The 17,610-nt window shown below is 37.3% G+C and overlaps 1 protein-coding gene across 6 annotated transcripts in view; it reads left to right on the forward strand.

Annotated features, from left to right (window-relative positions):
- LOC127582867 (rho GTPase-activating protein 21-like) overlaps window positions 1–17,610 on the forward strand; it is a 302,839-nt gene that overhangs the window by 268,887 nt on the left and 16,342 nt on the right. For all 6 annotated transcript variants that reach the window (XM_052038469.1, XM_052038472.1, XM_052038470.1 and 3 more), the window contains 8 exons: window positions 258–382; window positions 822–977; window positions 1,357–1,435; window positions 3,083–3,156; window positions 4,067–4,156; window positions 5,333–5,458; window positions 8,621–8,662; window positions 10,767–10,872. In XM_052038469.1, the coding sequence (XP_051894429.1) occupies window positions 258–382; window positions 822–977; window positions 1,357–1,435; window positions 3,083–3,156; window positions 4,067–4,156; window positions 5,333–5,458; window positions 8,621–8,662; window positions 10,767–10,872 (798 nt within the window). The remainder of the gene's footprint in view (window positions 1–257; window positions 383–821; window positions 978–1,356; window positions 1,436–3,082; window positions 3,157–4,066; window positions 4,157–5,332; window positions 5,459–8,620; window positions 8,663–10,766; window positions 10,873–17,610) is intronic.

Below are 17,610 nucleotides of genomic sequence, written 5' to 3' on the forward strand. Positions count from 1 at the left end.
GAACTGCCCCATAAAAAATATATAATGTCTAGGTTTTGTGATTTTTTTTTCTTGTTAAGTTATGAACATTTTTACCCAACAACAATGCAGAGGAACTTCTCCTAGAACTGCAGTGGTTGAAGAAAGTGCTCACCACCACCTTTAACAAATGCTGTTAGGAATGGGCAAGAAATGCTGATATTGCCAGTAACACCCATGTATCAAACATGAATAAACTAAAAAGCAATTAAACTTTTAATGCCTGTTTCTTTTTCCAGATGAAAGTAGCCCTCCTAAGGACAAGAGCTCTTGGTTGAACATAATGAAGAAGACTAAAAAAAATGTTTCTGGAGCAGCTTTTGGGGTTCGACTAGAGGAATGTCAGCCTGGTGTAAATAACAAGGTATCGGTAGTGTGTGTTTGCCATTGCTAGGTTGGAAATGTGTGTGTATGTATGTAGCTTAAAAACATGATACAGACAAGTGGCTTTTATTTAAATTGAATTTTACTTAAATCCCCTCCCCTCCTAACTCCCCTATTCATTTCACATCTCCATCTGTCCATTGTTTAAGACATTCCTGAAATCTACCTCTGACCAAGTGTTAGGTAGCCTATCCTTATAACTCAGGGAATATACGCTATTCCACATTTTGTTAAATAAAGATCCTATAAAATACCTTGGGACTTTTTGCAGTGTTTGGATTTGTAAACAGATATTTTGTTGCCTCCTTCTTCTGAAGAAATGTTTCATCTGTTTTATATATCTCTTTGAAACTTAAATACTGGAGTACTGTATATTGTCCCCATGTTGATCAGATATTGATATGTGTTTATTTTTTCAGTTTATTCCATTGATAGTGGAGATTTGTTGTAAACTGGTGGAGGAGAAGGGTTTGGAGTACACAGGGATCTACAGGGTACCAGGGAATAATGCCATGGTCTCCAGCCTACAGGAGCAACTGAATAAGGGAATGACTGATCTAAATACCTCAGATGAAGTAAGCCTCTAGTTCTACAAACTTATTACCACCCTCTTCTCTGCTTTCCAATTGTATGAGTTATGAAAGTCTTGTTTTGCAATGAAATATCTGAATGTCATCTTAGTTTTTTGATGTACTTGTTTGGACAGCTCATTCTCAGTTTCCAGCAACAATTTTAAGATAAGGTGAACAAAATTTTTGGCCTTTCTAATTAGTGATTTGTAAGAAACATTGGATTTGATCCAATGCCTCATAAAGGCACCTTTGGTCCTTTGCCTTGACTCTGCTGCAGATTTCATGGTTCATCAAATAATGGTTAACTGTAGGGATTTGTATTGAAGTGGTATCCTCTATGATGCATGTAATGGCTACTTATGAGATTATTGTGTCTTTGCAGAAATGGCAGGACCTGAATGTGATCAGCAGTTTGCTTAAGCTGTTCTTTAGAAAGCTTCCTCAGCCTCTCTTCACAGATGGTAAGTAAAACGTCTTAATGATTAATTGGATGCTGTGTGAAAAAGTGAATCACATATAATTTGGTGACATTTTACAACTCATTATATTAAAATAATTGTGAAAAATCTCCATTTAGGGAAATCATGAACTTCTATTTAGACGTGTTGTAAAATGCTCATAAAAAAATAAGGACGACAAACCTTTAGAGTTATTGGTACCCTTCACATCTATACAGCGTCAAAGTGCCTCGTACAAAGAATGACGGAACTGCTAAAACAGATTTAGATGAATTAACTAATCCGTGCATTAAGAAGATCACAAATAGCATTTTGATGAATTCTTTTTGCGGGCACTGACTAAGGAAATACCTATGACCTCGTGACTTCCCTTGCCTCACTTCTTCAGCATCCCTACATATTGATGATGACTTGCTTCCCCTTAGGTTTTGATGGGTTTTGCGGTGGCTGTTGAGGCCAGTGTGTACTCTCTTCCACAGATGGGACAGGAGATACTTGATGGGCTGGGTGGATGGTAGTTCATAAACCGGTGTGCTCCTTCCTCCTCTTAAGCAGATGTTCTGTGAACTCCCAATGCATGGACTCAAGGTTCTCAGAACCATTCTAAATATTCCTTCTTCTCAACGATTCAGGAACAGCTTCTTCCCCTCCGCTATCAGATTTCTGAATGATCCATGAACCCATGAACACTACCTCATTATTCCTTTTGTTTTTGCACTATTTATTTATGTTTGTAATTCATAGATTTTATGCCTTTGCACTGTACTGCTGCCGCAAAACAACAAATACGGCAAATGTAGCTAACTGAGTCTAACTCCTATCCAAGTTTCTTGAACATATTGTCACATCTTAAATTCAATCTTGTTTTCCCTGTGTCTCCACATTTGAATCTTTCCATTCTGCCGTGGAACAGAAATGGCTGTAGACAAGGCTAGAAATGGCATCCTCTGCTCCATTCCTCCTCAGCTTTTTGCATTGCTAAACCACCCTCCTCCAATTCCTCTTCTTCCTTGTCAAGCTGAGTGTGACTGCCCTCATTAATTTGAATATTTATATAAATTTCTGCATTGGTTTCTCTACTTGTCCCCTTACTGTTATCTCTGGAATCCCTGGTATCCTCTGGAATTCCTTGACCCCCATTTTATCTCCCATATATAAGCTGCCTGTCCATGATATTCAAAGCCCAGGCAAATTTCACTTCAACTGATGACACTGCATTACTGATCACCACCAACTCTTTCAATCTCTTCACTGCTTCTGAGTAATCAAATAGTTTGTTTAACAACTAGTTCTTTAATTAGACTTCTCTGGCATCCCAACAGATTGATGATAGCTTGCTTCCACTCAGGTTTTTATGGGTTTTGTGGTAGCTGTTGAGCGAATGTGGGACAGGACGTACTTGATGGGCTGAGTTGACAGTAGTTCATGAAGTGATACGCTCCTTGCCTTTGGCCTCCATTACAAAATTTGTCCTCCAACCAGTAATTTTGGACACAACCCAGCTATTTGTTCAGGCTTACAAGACTGTCCTCAACCTTGGCATCCTATTTGATATTGACCTGAGTTTCCAACTCCAGAATCTCTGTTTCAATATAATTGGCTGACTTTTACCACAAACTAACTTGTATTATTGTTTTCTGTGCTTTACAGATAAATACAATGATTTCATTGAAGCCAACAGACTGGAGGACGCAGCAAAGAGACTTCAAACATTTAAGAAACTGGTAAATTGTACTATATTACATATCTGATACTCTGAATATATTCAAACGTCAAATCACTTTTGCATTCTCAGTTCATGCCAAAAATGATATTATCAACATCTACTGCAAATATATTTAAAAGAGAAGCTCGTTCCTCCTGCTCATTTAAATCCATCCTTTAAATCTCCTCTTAACCTTCTTTGCTGCAAGGAGAAAATTCTGTTTTCTCTGCTCTCACTATGTAATTTATTTCTGGAAGCATTCCAATGAATCCCTCATACGCTTTCTCCAAAGTGTTGACGTAATTTCAAAATAAAAGTCTCCAGTGATTTATAAAGCTATATCATCACTTTCTTGCTTTTGCACTCTATTTCTGTGAAACCAGATACCTTTATGTTTTTTTTATATAGCATAATGAATTTGCCTTGCCCCCATCAAAAACTCATGTAAACTTCCTGGTCTCACTTTTCCTGTACCTCTTTAACATTGCAACATTTCACTTAGCCCTAATTCTGCCACCTTTTGTTTCCAAAATGTATCACTTCATACCTTGGGAATAAGTATGATCTGCCATGTGTCCCCGTCCCCCCCGTCCCCCAGTTTCACCAGTCTACATCCTTCTGGGTTACAAATGTCCTCACTATTCATAACGTTAAACACATTTACAAGTTTCTACCATCTACAACTCTAAAGTTATGCTTTCTATATCCAAGAGATTAAAGTATATCCAAAAATGCAATAATCCCATATTTCCCCTAATCGGTAAAATGATCATTCACTAAAGCCCTAAGTCTATCAGGTTATGCCTTTATAAAAGATTAGACTGAAGCTGTGGTGTTTAATATTTAGATGCAATTTCTGTAACATTGGAATTTGTGGTAAATGAACATGAATGTCCAGCTTTATGCTAATACATATTATATTATTTCAGCTTTGGAATTTGCCAGAATATTATTTTGAAACCCTGAAGTTCCTCACGGGTCATCTGAAGACCGTGGCAGATCACTCTGAAAAGAATAAGGTGCCGTCTATTCTTTCAATCTGTAATATTAACTCTTCACCAGTGACTAGGCGACAAAAATAATACTGCTCTTTCCACAGATTTTCCCACATAAAATTATTAAATCCAATATACTGCAGCTTGCATTGCAAAGCAATGGTAGGAAAAGCAAACTGGTTATAAATGTGTATTAGAAGCTGCTTTGAAAAAGAAATAGGAAAGTCAAGTTTTTGGCATGAGAGCTCCAGAGTCTGGTCAAGTGACAGAGATAAAGATTACAATCCTGAAAAGCACACAGTAGAAGAGTAGGAATGGGTAGAATTTTGAAGCAAATTGTAAATGATGCAAGGAATTTTGAATTCTGTGTGTTGGGAGGGGCATCCAATTCATTATCAACCCAAGGATACTTTGGTCAATATGTGAGGTCAATCTCCTTAAGAGTCTGCAGAATTATAGAAAGCACAGATTTACAATACCACATCTCTAGAGTTTAAATTTACTGTATGTGAATACAAATTGGAAATTGAGCTGTATCAACTTAGTTTTAATTCTCCATCCCAAGTTCTTCTTTGGAAACACTGGCATCATTTCAATTCTTTCAGCATTATGCAACTGAATATCTTTTTCTCCTGCAGAGAAACATAACAGTAATAATTTCCAGGATGTTTCATGACCCTCTAGAAATTTGACCATCCCTACATGTTCTTTGTCTGATCTGTGTGATTTGACATCATTCCCCATGCAGTGCTCCTGTTGGAGCATTGTGGGAGAGCTAGACTTACTAGACTAATGTGGGGTTCAAGCCCAGGTGGGAAAAGGGAAAAAATTCCATGGCTTTATGGAAAGTGTCAGGGAGTTGAAATAATTGGATAGCATTTCAAAGATCCCACACAAGCAGGATGAACTGAATAGTCTCTTCATGCTCTATTTCATTCTGAGAGTCATCTTTCCCCAATAAACCTGTCTCCTGTGCTGTTATCCACCCACCATGCTCAATATCATGTATTGGATTAGGTAAGAGGAACATTTTGTAAGGAATACTGTTTGTATAATATTTAGCTATCCACTTTGAAGCTTCAATAAACCCTATCATTTTCAATTATTAAATTCACCAATAAATTTACTCATTACCCATTATTCCTCTGAATATGAATTTATTTTCCAACCTGTCATTGCCTTTTGTTTTCTCCCTCTTAGATGGAACCACGGAATTTGGCACTGGTGTTTGGCCCAACACTTGTCAGGACATCAGAGGACAAAATGATTGACATGGTGACACACATGCAAGATCGGTACAAAATCATTGAAACCTTAATACAACATGTACGTTTAAAATTTCTCCTTATGATTGAATAAATTAATGATTTATTGAGAAGAATCAACAGTGATGAGGAAGACAGAACCCCGTGATGGAGTAATCATAAATAAACACTACACAGCGTAAATTGGCAGAGCCAAATGGCCATTTTCCCTCCAGACTTTCTTAAAGCTGATTTAGAACAGACTTTTAAGATGGATTTCGACTTGAAACGTTGACAATTCCTCACCCCATGCCTCCTCCCCCCACCCCCAACCCCCCCCCCCCCCCAAAGCTTGACCTGCTGAGCTCCTCCAGCAGCTTGTTGCTCTTGACTTTTAAGATGTTCTCATTTACTAGCCTGAACTGCCACATCAGTGAGCTGTAGAGGAAATGTGGCCTTTTATTGGACATTCAACAGCCGTTTATAGAGATATATTAACAGAGGCACAAGATCTAAAACATATCTTGCAGCAAACATTAAAAGTGAACCGGAATGTATGTTCCTAATCAAGATTTTGTGATGTCATGAACACAGTAAATGGGAATACTTTAGGTTCTGTTCTTATTATTCGTTTTCACATTTTTGTTTCTTTATCTCTATCCTGATTATTTATAATAAATCTGCATTGCTTTTTATCTCAGAACTTTAAACCAGTTTGGTTTTCTAATTGATCTGTATTGCCCAAATTCATTTGTCCAGATCCTATTGTTCAATTTTCTTTGGGAGCAAGGTTTCCTTGGAAAAGTTGGTAAGACTGAAAGCCCCTAAATCCCAAGGACTCAATGATCTGCATCCCAGAGTTTTGAAAGAGCTGGCTACAGAGATAGTCGATGCATTGGTTTTAATCCTTCAGAATACTACAGATTCTGAAATGGTTTATGCAGATTGGAGGGTAGTTATTGTGACACCACTATTTTTTTAAAAAAGGGAAAGAGAACAGAAAACCTCCAGCCTGTTTAGTCTAATGTAGGTAGGATGAAATAATCTCTAACAATTGATGTAATAACAGAACACCTAGAAAAGAATAATAGGATTAAGCAGAGTCAGCGTGGATTTATGAAAAGAAAATCCTTTTGGAGGATGTGTCTGGAAGAGTAGAGGAGGGGGAAGCACTGTAGTGTATTTAGTTTTTTAGAACCTTTTGGTAAGGTCCCATCCAGGAGATTGGTCAACAGTTTTAGAGCACATAGAATTAATTTGTTCACATTCAGAAAGCAAAGTGTGGGAATCAATGGATCCTTTTTGGATTAACAGACTGTGACTAGTGGCTAATGTGGGAATCAGTACTTGGCCCCCAGCTATTCACAAACAATGTCAGTGATTTGACTGAGGGGAACAAATGTTGTATTTCCATGTTTGCTGGTGATACAAAACTAAGTGGATTGTATGGAGTGATGAGGATGTACAGGTTCTTCCTGGGGACGTAGACGATCAAAATGAATGGGAGAGAACATGACAGGTGGAATATAACGTGGAAAAATGTGAAAAAAACAGAAATAGAGAGGTGCTTTATAAATGGTGACAGACTGAGAAGTATTGATGTCCAGAGGGGCCTGTGTGTTTATACACCAGAAACTGAAAGCCACAGCAGGTGCAGCAAGTAATTTGAAAGGCAAATTATACGTTGGTCTTTATTATAAGAGGATTTGAGTACAGGAGTGCTTTACTGCAATTAGATAGGGTCTTGGTGAGATTGCACCTGAAGCATTGTGTATGGTTTTGGTCTTCATACCTAATAAAGGATGCCTTCAAGGGAATCCACAGAGAAATGCCTTGGAGGTAATCCGCAGAGATTCACTAGGCTCGCTCCTGGAATGGCAGGTTTGCCATATGAAGTGAGATTGTGTAGACTCAGCTCATATTCTCCAGAAGGTAGAAGGAGAGGTAATGGAATTGGAACTCAAAAGGAGAATGTTTCCCTGGCTGAGGAGTCCAGGCCCAACAAACACAATCTCAGAATAAGGATAGACCATTTAGGACAAAGTCAAGGAGAAATTTCTTCACTCAGAGGGCAGTGATTGTTTGGTGGCTCAGTTATTCATTCAAAACAGAATGATGGATTGCTGGGGAAACAAGTGATATGGAGTCAATGCAGTAAAATAGAGCTGAGGCAGAAGGTCAGCCATGGTTTTGCTCAGTGACAGAGCAGGCTTGTGGGCCAAATGCCCTGCTCCTGCTCCTAGCTCTTATGTTCTTACGTTGTTTTGAATTCCTGGTTCAAAGAGTTAACCAAGCACAGAATTAGATAGCTTGGAGAACAATAATAGGAAATAAATGAACAGAAGCAGAAGCATCTGCTCAAGTTTAGGAGAATTCTGTGATCAAGAAATGTAAATGGGAGAAAATGTATAACCTACATATAAAGGAAATGCTCAGCAGCATCTATGGAAGGAGAAAGTATCAATGTTTTTCTAGAATTTTCCATTTTTGTTTCAGATTTTCAGCATCTGTCTTTTTTATTCTCATATCAAGGCCAAGCTTTAATGTGCTGAATGCTATTAATATCTGTTAGGATCTGTGGAATGTTATGTCCCTTTGAAAAAGTGATTCTTTTTTTGAGACAGTAATTAATGAGCTTTACAGCAATTTTTTAAGATTAACTAATTTACTGTGTCCTGAATCTATATTAGTTTCCCTGTTTTATCATTACCAATATACGGTGACTGCTTTACTCTCCAGTGTAACAAATTTTGATATAATTTGCATCATCGAAGATTATTATACTGTGACTGCAATCATAGATGGGCCAGATGTCTTACATAAATTTCAAATTTTGCATCGAAACCTAATAAGGCTTAAACAAAAGAATAATAAGATAACAAGACTACTCTAATATAAAACCAGAAAATGCTGTAAATGCTCATCGGGTCAGGCTGCTGAGCATTTACAGCATTTTCTGTTTTTATTTTAGATTTCCAACATCTGTAGTTTTTTTTTGTTTTCATTAGCAAGACTGCTCCCCCTTTACTATAAGATGGTGGGATGGTTTGGAGCTGGCAGCATGTGTCTGTCCTTCTAGTAGCCCCACACTTTAGTATATCACCATAGAATGTTTTTCTATATTGATGGTGCTTTCAAACTGTTATTCTAGCACACAAACCCCTTTTATTCTCTATTGTACATGTTCTCTAGTGTTAGCAGGTTATTTGGATTTCTTTTGAAACCAATTTGCATTTTCTTTTAGTATGACTGGTTTTTCAATGAAGACCGGGACATGGATGAGAAAGTAAGTACAGTTCTTGAAGACATTGGACAAAATTTAAAGTTAAAGAAAATAAATTGTATGGCATAAGTTGCAAGAGAATATATTAGGAATTATACCTACAAGAAAGACTCTAATGGAATGTACTTGAAGAAATAATTGACTTTAATTTAAAAATAGAGCATTAACAAAATAATTGGTGTAATTCCTAATAGAGAGAAACTGGTATTAGAACATAGAACACTACAGCACAGTACAGGCCCTTCGGCCCACAATGTTGTGCCGACATTTTATCCTGCTCTAAGATCTATCTAACCCTTCCCTCCTACATAGCTCCCCATTTTGCTATCATTCATGTGGCTATCTAAGAGTCTCTTAAATGTCCCTAATGTATCTGCCTCCACAACGTCTGCTGGCAGTGCGTTCCATGCACCCACCACCCTCTGTGTAAAAAAAAAACTTATCCCTGACATCCCTTTATACCTTCCTCCAGTCACCTTAAAATTATGTCCCCTCGTGTTAGCCATTGTTGCCCTGGGGAAAAAGTCTCTGACTGTCCACTAGATCTATGCCTCTTATCATCTTGTACACCTCCATCAAGTCACCTCTCATCCTCCTCCTCTCCAAAGAGAAAAGCCCTAGCTCACTCAACCTATCCTCATTGGTATTAGCAATGGTGTAATTTTGATGAAAATAGTTTAATTTTGATGAAAATGGTCTGAACAGTTCTAGCGCATGAACCCAAGAAGCCTGTCAGTAAAATTAACAAGAAAAACTCAAGAAGAACAAACTAATTAAAAATAGACAGTTCCAGATTAGAAGATACCCCCATTAGAAATGTTCTGATATTTAAGAATCAAACGTTTGCACACAGAAAGAAAAAGATCATTGTATCAGTGCTGCTGTTTTTTTAAAGAATTGGGGTTGCTCAGGCAAGGTCAGCATTTTTCCCTTGAGAAGGTGGTAGTAGGCTGTATTGAACCACACTGCAGTCCTTCTGGTGAATGTACTCCCACAATGCTGTTGGGGGGTGGGAGTTGCAGGATTTAGACTCAATGATGTTGAAGGAACGGTGCTACATTTCCAAGTCAGGATGGTATGATTTGGAAGGGAATGTACAGGTAGTGGTGTTTCCATGCAACTTCCCTTGACTTCCTTGGTGGTGGAGTTTGTGGGGTGTTGTTGGATTACCCTGATGAATGACTGCAATGCATTCTGTATGTGGTACACACTGTAGCCACTATGTACTGATGGTGAAAGAATGAATATATGGGGTGGTATATAGGGCATTAAACAAGTGTGTTGCTTTGCTATACAATACAACAATTCAAAATTAATCTCTTTCCTTGCAGTCTCCCCATATCTTAATTTTTTAATTAATTTATATTACAACCACGCTTTTAAGAAAATTTATGGGTTTTTTTAAGTTATTTGAATTCTTTTGAATTGTCTTTAAATGTCTCTGATGAAGAGACAAAACAACAAATTTCACAACATATGTCAGTGATGATAAACCTGATTCTGATTCTGAAATAAATAAAAGCAATTCAGAGGCCTTTGATAGCAGCAAGCTATCAAAAGGTCAGCAGGACACTCAGGAGGAGCAGGGCCTCAGGATCCACCACCTGAGGCCTCGATGTCACTGGTGGACCACTCCACCTTGCAGTCCTGCTGGGGCAGTGAAGCCTAGTGTACGTTTGCCCCTTGGGACCACAAAAAATCAGTCTGGCCATAGAAAGGACATAGTAACAGCAAACAGCAGACTGGATAAACAAAGTTTATTCATCTAACATTGAAGTTTAAGTTTTAATTTTCAAGTTGGGTGTTGTCGGATTACCATCAACATCAGTAGCTGTTTCGTAGTTAAAAATATTTTAATGATTGAAAAAATGTTCTTCAGGTAGATCAGAGAAGTGCTGGCTTCATCTCTCCCCTCTGGTCAACACTCAAGGGATAAATAACTGTTCTCATGAAGAAATCTATATCTAACGTAACTATTTGGAGTGACTGAAGATATCTGAATGCAAGAACCTTTATAAAATAGGTGTAATTATTTGTAACCAATAAATGATTTTGGAAACAATATTGAAATAAAAATAAGCTTTTTGAATGTATTTTGATGTTTTAGGCTCCAGTTGACCATGGAGGTAATACAGAGTTACAACCAGTACCAAACATAGATCACCTCCTATTAAACATTGGGAGAACAGGAGGAGCACCAGGGGATATCTCAGGTAACAAAAAAGTTCCAATACTCTATAATGTTGGTTCATCCAAAATGATTTAATATGTCAAACTGTCAATAGATAGTACAGTTCCAGTTTTAGTAGTTTCAAACTATTTTTAACTTGAGCAACAACAAGAACCGCAGGAAACACACAACAGATCAGGCAGCATCTGTGGAAAGAGAAACAGAATTAACATTTTGGATCAAAGACCCTTTGTCAGACCCTCCTTTATCTAGATGACCTCCACAGCTTCTCTCCATGGCAACCGATCTGACCCTATCAGGGATGTTCCCTTTGTTCTGTTCGTCCCTCCCTCTACATCTTAAAATTAACTTATTTTTTCTCTTTCCCAGTTTTGTCAAAGGGTCTTAAACATTAACTCTGTTTCCCTTTCACAGATGCTGACTGACCTGCCTCGGCTGCATCTTTTGTTTTAATTTCAGGTTTTTGGCATCTGCAGTTTTTTAAAAAATCTTTTTTATTGCTTTTAATTCTTTGTTTTGTTTCAATGATACTAACAGAGTTGCTGAATTTGAGATTGTCGGATCAATGTAATTGGTTGGTTGATTACAAGCAAACTATTGGCTTGAGTTCTTGAGTGGGATCTTGCTATTAGTGCTGAATAATTTGTATAATTCACAAATATCTGTGGGAAATTCCATTTGGATTTTGGTAGCAAAATACAATGTTCACATCCAAGTATGTTGTAGGGATTTGTTTTCTTTCATACCTGAACTTATTTTCATTACGTTTTCAAATTAACAAGATGTTTTAGCAGCGTATGAAGTCACTTGACAAGAGCACACTATTTTCTTTAAATGTTTATTTTGGCACATGATTTGGCATGGCATGCCAAATGTCTGTACCCATTGTGTAATCTAACTTGCTGTCTTTGTACTTGCATAGCTGAGCATAAACCAAATGTTCCTGAAGTCATAGGAAAAGGGTTAAGCAATCAACATTAAAGTGCATTTACCAATGTATGCCTGATGACTTTGATCGGTTCCCAATCTCTGGATTGGTATCAGGCTCTCTGATGAATCTGAAGGCTATTTAACATTCCTTTCAATACCATCATTATCTGGAGAAACTGGGAGGGATGAAAAGTCTTTTTGTTTTTTGGATCTGATGTGATCAGGATTCCAGATATTAACAGCAATAGGTAACATGCTTGCAGAGAGTTCAGAGTTTTCCTACTGTTCCCAACTACTTGTTCAAACTTCACTCATAAGCATGCATTTTTTTTCTCACTGATGAAATTATAATGGTTCAGCTGCAAGAGCAGTCACAATTTCACTTGTGAAGCATGTACTGCCACTTGTAATTTTTGTAGAGCCAGGAAAGTCTCCTTACATGATTTATAAGCAAGTTGGTTGGTGGCCCAACTATTAGTGCTAGCTGAAGCAGTCAGATTCAAATCCCAGCCTTGGTTGACATTTACTGTTGGACTTTCCTCGTGCTGTCAATCATTATAGCCTGTGGAATGCAGGATTGAGAATTAGATTAATGCATAGCAAATGGGCAAACTGATCTTGTAAAGAGGCTTAATGTTGTTGATCAAAATTCCTCTGTTATTTTAATGTGGGCTTTAGATTGTTTGCAACAAGTGAGTCAATACCCAAATCAAAATTGTGCAGAGAAGAAATTCAAATGAGCACGCTAAGCATTCATTAGAATTGTGGCTTGCATTACTTTTCAGCCCACATTAACATTATCTAGTTGTAGGATTCAGGTTACTGATGATGCTCTTAATCATTATCAAGAGTATATTTTTAAGAGAAAGTACCTCTGGATACACTATGATGTTTGCATGAAGTATGATTTATGGTAACAGCATTGCATGTGTTGTGCTATAATTTATATCAGAATGTGAGTGTTTTTTTAAACTCATTTATTCATTTAAATAATTTGAATAATTCAAACCAATAATTTACATTTTCAGCAGGATCTGGTACGGCGGCTGATGAGCATTCAGGCTGTCCAGGGATGGGTTAAGCAATAATTTGAAAACTGCATCAAAACAAGCGCCTTTCTTTCTTTTGTGTGTGTTCCTTTCAGGTTTTTCCTACATGTGCTCTTCTTGTAGCTTTACTGGTCTATCTTTGCCTATCACCATAATTGTCATTGTCACTGAGTGAAGGAAAGTACCATTTGTGAATTTATAAACATCCTTAATTGTTGTAATAAGCTGCAGTAATATTTGGAAGGAATATCTTGGCATGCAAATTTTTTTAGACATCAAAAACTTTGGAGTGTGGTTGAAGTTGAAGCTGTTTTGCTAACAAAGTAAACAAGAAGTTAATTCCAGCAACATTTAAAATCCAGCATCTTAATAACAAATAAATAGTTCTAAATTCGTTGCAGGCTAGTAGTCATAAGAACGTTGTCCCTTTACAGTAAAATCCAGGTGTTTTTTTTAATGTGTGTTTTGAACAACTTGCATTTGTATAGCCTTTTAACATAGTAAAATATCCTAAAGCTCTACAAGTGTAGGGTCCTGCCTGTGCTATCTTCATATAAGAGATCAGTATGCCATGGATAGCTTTTGTTATGGAGATCTTAATGGCAGGAGATAAGGCAGGAAATTCTGTAATTTTTATTCATTCTCTGTATGAGGCCATAAGTGACAAAACCAGCATTTATTGTTCACCGCTAGATAGAACTGAGGCGCTTACTGGGCCACAACAATGGATCATTAAGAATTACCAAGTTGATGTGGATTTGCACGAAATCCAGACTGGGTAAGGTGAACATGCTTCCCTCCCAAAAGAACATCATTGACCAGTTGGGCATTTACAACAATGCTGACAATCTCATGTTTCACTTTACAGATTTTTTTATGTACTCTCAAGTGACCACAATGAATTTTAACAGTTCTCTGGAACATTAGCCCAAGGCTCTGGATCACTAGTGTAACATGGCCACTATAATATTGTATTCCCATTTTCTGTCTGTCATAGAACATTTACAGCACCAATAAAGACCATTTGGCCTGTTGAGTCCATACCAGATCTAAGTAAGAGTACTTGAGCTGCTTGCACCTTTTCAGTCTTGCTGCTTAGCCCTGCACATTCATCCCTTTCAGAAACATATCCAGCTTCCTTTTTAATTGCTACAATTAAATATCCCTAATCTCTGGGCTGTGCATTCATTCATTATATGAAAATAAGTTCTTCCTTATGTCACTTGGTCTTCTTTTGCCAAGAGCCTTCATTCCATGTCCCCTAGTTCTTAACAGTTCCACTAATGGTAATAGTTTCTCTCTATCTACTCTGTCTGTATCTTCAATCACACCCCTTTGCAGCCTCCCCTTTTCCAAGGAGAACAACACCAGCTTCTCCCATTTATCCACATAACTAACACCCTTCATTCGTGGAATCAATTTGGTTAATTTTTTTTTAAACCTCTGCATCGTTCCTAAAGGGTGGTGCCGAGAACTGGATATAAATCTCAATTTGCAGCCAAAGCAATGTTTATGTTTTTCATGACTTCCTTGCTGTTGTGCTCTAAGCCCCTATAAATAAAGCCCTGGATCCTGTATGCTTTTTTTTAAACACTAACCTGTCCTGTCACTTTCAAAGAATTATATATAAATCGTTATATTCTTGCAGCCTTTTAGAATTGCCCTCTCTGTTTATTTATAAATCTGACATTTTAAAATAAAATAAAATTACAAAGTTTTGTTGGTAAATATAGAATTTTTGACAAAGAAATAGGACACTATAGATGAAGCCAAAATTACTCAGCGTGGTGATGTCACAGCCATGGTGAGGGATCAAATGTAGATGCTAACGACTGCATCGGGATTATGGGAAAAGCAACAGGTATTTCAAACCGGAGTACTCCTCTACCCATTTCACAGTGTATTATTAGAAAGTTCTCCTACCCCATGTCAGGAAGCAAGTAGGCAAACCTAAATAGGAATCTAATTATTTTTAATAAACTATAAATAATCTGTAAAGACATAGCTGCAGTATCTTAAGCTACACTTAAGTGATAGGGATGGTGACGTTAAGGTCTTAGTTTTTTTTGCTTTTTTTTTCCAATTTCCTCTCTGTACTGGGTGTTTCCTTACAATCTTTCTACTATTTCTTGTTCCTAAAGCGGACGTCGTGGAGAAATAAAACTGGGTATGATCTAGCTCCTCTATTGTAATGCTCTGTTAAAAAGAAGCGTTTGTTGATCATGAAGAGAGAGTGGAGGAGACTTGGGTCTGTGCATCAGCTGCAATATTGTTTACATGCCCAGAGAGCAAAAAGACAAAATTAATAAAGAGCATGAACTAGCAGGTTCTTAAACCCGATCTAAAGCAAATGCAAAATTGCATCTATATTTTTTCACCAGAATTTACTTTTGAATAGCTGGTTACACCAAGTTGATGCCCACTAAAGTATTGTTTTCTTTTGTATGTGTAAGATATTAACTCAGCTTTGAATATATTCCAACTCTTAAGTAATTCATGTAAATATTTTATGCATTGGCTGATTCAGAGTTTGCCCCAGCTGGAAATGTTTACCTGCGTCTAATAAGTTCTGTTAACTTTATATAGCCCCTGCATGCATGCAGCTGAAGTAAGAGGTAGTTCACAGGAATCTACCCATTGTGCACAAAAATAGTAAAATGAAACTTACCATTGTCCATGTAACTTAGGCTATGATTTCCACGTAATACATATAATCATATAATTTTATGTGCAATTTTAGCAGACACAAAATTAAATACTGCAATTTGACATCCCCACTGACCTCCTGCCCAACTCATCACATTGTAAATTTAAAACTTTTAAATTCCGATGTCTGTTTTGCCATTTGAAAATACTTTACCCAGTCATCCACAAATTTTAATAATTGGAACAATCCTCTTGTTGCTCTTATAGTTTGTAAGCTTCTGGTGGTGTACCAGATTGTATTCCAAGACCCACATCACCTCCACTCTTCCTTACGATTGCAGCTATGGTTACCATCTCATGCAGAGTGTAAGCTATAGTATCCGAGTTGGAGGATTATTTATTCTTGAAGTTCTGACAAAGTGCTCTTTCCTACATCTTGGATCAAATCAGAACTAAGGGGATATCTGTGCACTGCATTATTCATAATACATTAGCTGGAGATAATTGTGCTTAGAATCATTTATACCACAAGATTAACACCTGAGAGAAGCCATTTGTTTCTGAGCCATGGTCCAGGCTGATGTAATTTTCATTATGAGGCCAGTTACACTTCCTGTAAATTGTTTTAATTTGGTCCATGGAATCAGTGGAAGTAGAGACAGTGAGATTCTACCCTTTATCTGTGAGGGTTTCTGATAGGTCGATGACAGGGGCTTTTGGAAGTCATTGATATTGACTCTTCAATTCTATAGAAAACTACCATAGCAGTTTTTTTTTCCCATGTCCAAGGTCGGATTTTTTTATATCAGAGTGGGGATTGCTTTTTGTCCTTCATGTTTCTTTCACTACGAATCAAGCTTTGTGGAACATTGTTAAGAAGCAAAATTAAGGTCATTTTTTGGTAGTGAATTTCTGACAAACCCTATCTGCTCGTCCCAGTAAATTTATATAATGTTCAGTGAGGGTGATGAACGGGCAATCTGTTCATTACTTTAGCAAGGACAAATCTTGCTGCAACAAGTTGCAGACTTGGAAAGTTCCTAGGCTCCAAATGGCTGCATGAGATGTCAATATGGGAGTAGTTACATTCTACTGCTGTGTCAGTACATTATTTCCAGCATGTTATTTTAAATAATTGACTTAAAAGTGAGAGATTTTACCTGTCATCACAGGTGTCAATCTGTAGTGTTGGATCAGTTGCTTGCTGAGCATCCTGCCTGATTTTCCTCTTCCAGAAAAGAGGATGAACAGGATTCCCTACGGTGGCCAGTCCAATATGTTATGTGAATGTTAAAATCCACCTTAAATATGATTCTTTTCCCATAACCTAAAATATATTGGTATATTTTAAATGACATTTTCATTGAAAAATACATCAGATGCTATTTTTCTGACAACCTTAACTTCAGGCATTGTGTTTGAGTATTGACCCTCCTGTAATATTTTTCTTATCCAAGATACCTAACATGAAGTAGACAAAAAATGATAGAGCAGAATATTACACTCTGCTGAGGTGGGAGGATTAAAAGTGTAATTTATTGTTCAATTACTTGGACCAAATATTTGTTTTTAATATTTGTGGAATTTCAGTGATTTTTTTAAGAATATAGTTTGCACTCTGCCTTAATTCCATCATTTCTTCATGTTTCATACTCCACTCTAATTCTGTCTTTCTTGCCTGCTGTGTGGAGTCCAAATATTAACAGTTTTACTTGAGAGCAGCTTTGCTTTGTGTAAACAACATTTCATTGTCTGAACTTGAATCCTCTAACCCTGAAACACTATTTGCATCGTGATAAATGAGCATCTTAAGAAAACAACTTGTTGGCAGATATATTCTTCTACTCAAAATAAGTCTTTGAACTTTCTTACTCTAGGTAAGATTTTAAAATACATTGGTTGGTGTCTAATTCTGGTTAGTCCATTGAGGAAACACAGCAGACCATGGAGGTCCTAACAAATAAGGGATCATCAGCAGATGAATTGCCCTGGTTTTTTGTACCAGCACCTTGGGATTTGTACTCAATAGAATTCAACTGATTGGAATCTTTCCATGCCACTCGCACATGCCCTCCCTTGGCACTATGTTGACATGCCTTTGCCGCTATGGAAGAATTTCTAAGCCTTTTTACTGT

This window comes from Pristis pectinata, chromosome 25 (genome assembly GCF_009764475.1).
Source record: "Pristis pectinata isolate sPriPec2 chromosome 25, sPriPec2.1.pri, whole genome shotgun sequence".
Lineage (NCBI taxonomy): Eukaryota > Metazoa > Chordata > Chondrichthyes > Rhinopristiformes > Pristidae > Pristis > Pristis pectinata.